The sequence below is a fragment of the Apis dorsata genome, unplaced genomic scaffold (assembly GCF_000469605.1).
Source record: "Apis dorsata unplaced genomic scaffold, Apis dorsata 1.3 scaffold_69, whole genome shotgun sequence".
In the NCBI taxonomy this organism is placed as follows: domain Eukaryota; kingdom Metazoa; phylum Arthropoda; class Insecta; order Hymenoptera; family Apidae; genus Apis; species Apis dorsata.
The window spans coordinates 164,086-167,193 of NW_006263367.1; the positions used below are offsets into that span (position 1 = coordinate 164,086).

The 3,108-nt window shown below is 28.0% G+C and overlaps 1 protein-coding gene across 1 annotated transcript in view; it reads right to left on the minus strand.

Moving 5' to 3' along the window:
• Positions 1-3,108, minus strand: part of LOC102671200 (neuropeptide SIFamide receptor-like) — a 73,237-nt gene that overhangs the window by 14,634 nt on the left and 55,495 nt on the right. Inside the window, exon 2 of the mRNA XM_006610120.2 lies at positions 2,067-2,166. Coding sequence (XP_006610183.1) covers positions 2,067-2,166 — 100 coding nt within the window. The remainder of the gene's footprint in view (positions 1-2,066; positions 2,167-3,108) is intronic.

Below are 3,108 nucleotides of genomic sequence, written 5' to 3' on the forward strand. Positions count from 1 at the left end.
GTTTTTAAACAGAGAATAGCATAATTGAAGATCATATTTTAATTATAATTTTTATCAGATATGTTTTTGATAATTAATTTGCTCGGTGCAATGATAATTTGCATAAATTTAAAATAAATCTTGAGTATAATGTAATGAATCGTGTATAAATAATAAAATTAGATGCGATGTATAAAATGATTGTCTGATCATTGAACATCAATAATTTATCATTATGATGATCGTTGAAGATTTTTCAACATGATAAACGTATTTCTATCAAATCTTATCGGATCATCGAGTAATTAGACGATTAACGATGAAAGATCGAGTAAAAAGAGGTTAAATCAGATACTGAATTTTTATGAAACGATGCACACACGTGTTTACATCATAATAGGTAACTTTATAAAGTGTTGTGAAATTGTTTAAGGCTTAGAATTCCATTAATATTTTCTCATATAGGTGAAAGGTATTTATACTCTTTCATTTTTGCAATTATTATCTCATTACTTGCTTCTATAATCTATTTTTTATTACTGTCTTCTCATATCTGTCACATAGTAATTACTCTTCTTTTTCTCAGTTTCACATATGAAAATCCACCATTTTCTTCATGTTTATCATTCTTTTTTTGCTACTCAACATCAATCTGATTTTATTAACTTGAGTACAAGAATAATCTCTTATTATTTGTATAAAGGGATAAATTACAATTTAAAAAATTAACTCAGAGAGTTTATGTACATTATTTTTAATACATTTTACAATTTCTATTTTGTATAAATTTTAAACTCTTCAAATCTCTCAAGAAATGATATCTGTTTTGACTCTAATTTGTACAAGAAATGTGAACTTTCTTCAAAGATCTTACAAAAATCAAAATCTCACTATAAATTATTGACAATTTGAAACTTTTTCTAAAAAATTTTTAAATGAGAAAACTGGACTTTTAGAACGAAATAATTTAATGCCAAAACTCTCTGTTAATTAAATAAACAAAATCAAGATTTCACTTTCTTAGCAAATATCATTCATGCGGTACACTTTTCCACGCAAATTCTTATTATTATGCTAATGAAAATACCGTTTACGAGCAGTTGGAATGCCACGACGACGATGTTGGTACGTGTAATTGCAGCTACATACTATGCTATGTAGGTGAGGAATAAATGTGTCAGGGAAGAATATGCACTTAATGTGACGTGTCGTGAGCGGCTCTTTGATTTCGCAATACACGCATAATAATATTTCATATTCGTCTCGTTTCTCGTTTTTCTTTCTCAGCTGCAAACGTGTCTCGAACAATCGATATATACAAATGGTTAACATTTCCTCTCAACGCCCTCTAGAAAGAGACAGGTGAGTTTAATTTGTCCCAATTTGATTCATTTATTGAGTTAATTTTTATAAAATCTTCCATTGATCTTCTTCTTTAAATTTTTACCCCAGAATTTTCATTACAAAGTTTTTTTTATAAACGTTCGAATAAAATTTCGTATCCTTCCTCAATTTCATTTTGGAAATGGAAGTAGCGAAAATCTTGTGAATTATTTTGATTTGTCATCTGTAAATAACTGTAATAAACAACAAATGATTCTTATTTATTTCCTTGTCATCGCGATAAATCACGAACAACCCCTAACTTATTCCGATTCCTTAAAGATAAGATGAGGCGAGAAGCAGAGGGGCGCTAAAAGGGATGGAACATTCCTTAGTATTTTCTGGAAATCAATTTTGCTTATCAAAATATATTGAAATAACTGTCTTACTTAAATAATTCTTTCATTTCTTATTGTATAATTAGAAATTTCCATCTCCTTAAAACGTAAAAAAAAAAAAAAAAAAAAATATTAATTTTTAACAAGTTTGAAAAATTAAAATAAAATTATATATTTTAAATCTTATAAAATATAAATTTTGTATTCGATTTACGTTCGTAATCGAACCCATCACTAGTTACTATAAAATAAAACAGCAATTAGGAAGCAATTTCTGGAATGACTGTGCACGTTCTATTTGGAATTGTCGAGTGTCTGGGCGAACATTGATGAAATCATTCTTTGAGAAGTTCATGTACCACATACCTGTCCAGGGAAACCGCAACAAGGCTGTAGACAGAGGCCGCCACGGATACGCCCTGTATATAAGCGACAGCTTTACACATGAACCATCCCAGCAACCATGCTAAAACATACAAGTTCACTGTTTAACGTTTTGAAGTCAGATGATGAGATGGATTGACTCTATCTTTTTCCAATTGCCTTCTTATTCAAATATTAATCTTTAATATGAATAAAATACGAAAGGATCGAAATATTTAATTTATTTATATATTTTAATTTCATGCTACGGATGTAAAATTGTCTTTTCCTTTTTTTTTCTAAATTTAATTTTTTAAATTTAATTTAATAAATTTGTCTTTTTCTTTTTTTTTCTAGACATTGGATCGAAGAAATTTGAGAAATTTATACGATATAGAAAAGTATATAAATATTTATGAATATCAAAAGATATTAATACCTTAAGGATTATTGTTTCAGATAAATTTGTTATATAATGGTGCGATCGTTAGGAGAAAATAAAAATAGAAAAACTGGAAAAATAATTATCATATCAATGATCGTGAAGAAATTATGAAAAGGTTTATTAATTAACAGTGGAATTTTTAATTTATGTTTGTAAGATTCGAGAAGAAACTTTTCTCCCTTTCTCCTCTTTTTCCATAATGAAATGAAAAGAGGAACTTAAGAGGAAGTTCTCGAAATAATATTGTGCAATTATTAGACACGATAGTGCACTGTTCAGCACATGGATAAATACTCGTATTCATTATTATTATTATGCAAGTGTTTCAGTTGATCTGCATTTAAAAACCAGTTTCCTCGAGCAATTAACATTAAACGGACAGATCTAATGTTGCTGACTCACATTTCGAATTTGCAAATCCTATTTTATAAAAATTGCTTGGAAAATGGAAAATTATTGCAAGAAAGAATAGGACAAAAATCTAAGCCTCCTTTGAGATGATTCTACAGTCTTTACAAAACATTGACAATAATGACATTGGACGAGATTTCTGCCATTCTTTGTTATTTCTAAAAAAAAAAAAAAAAAAAAAAAAAAAAA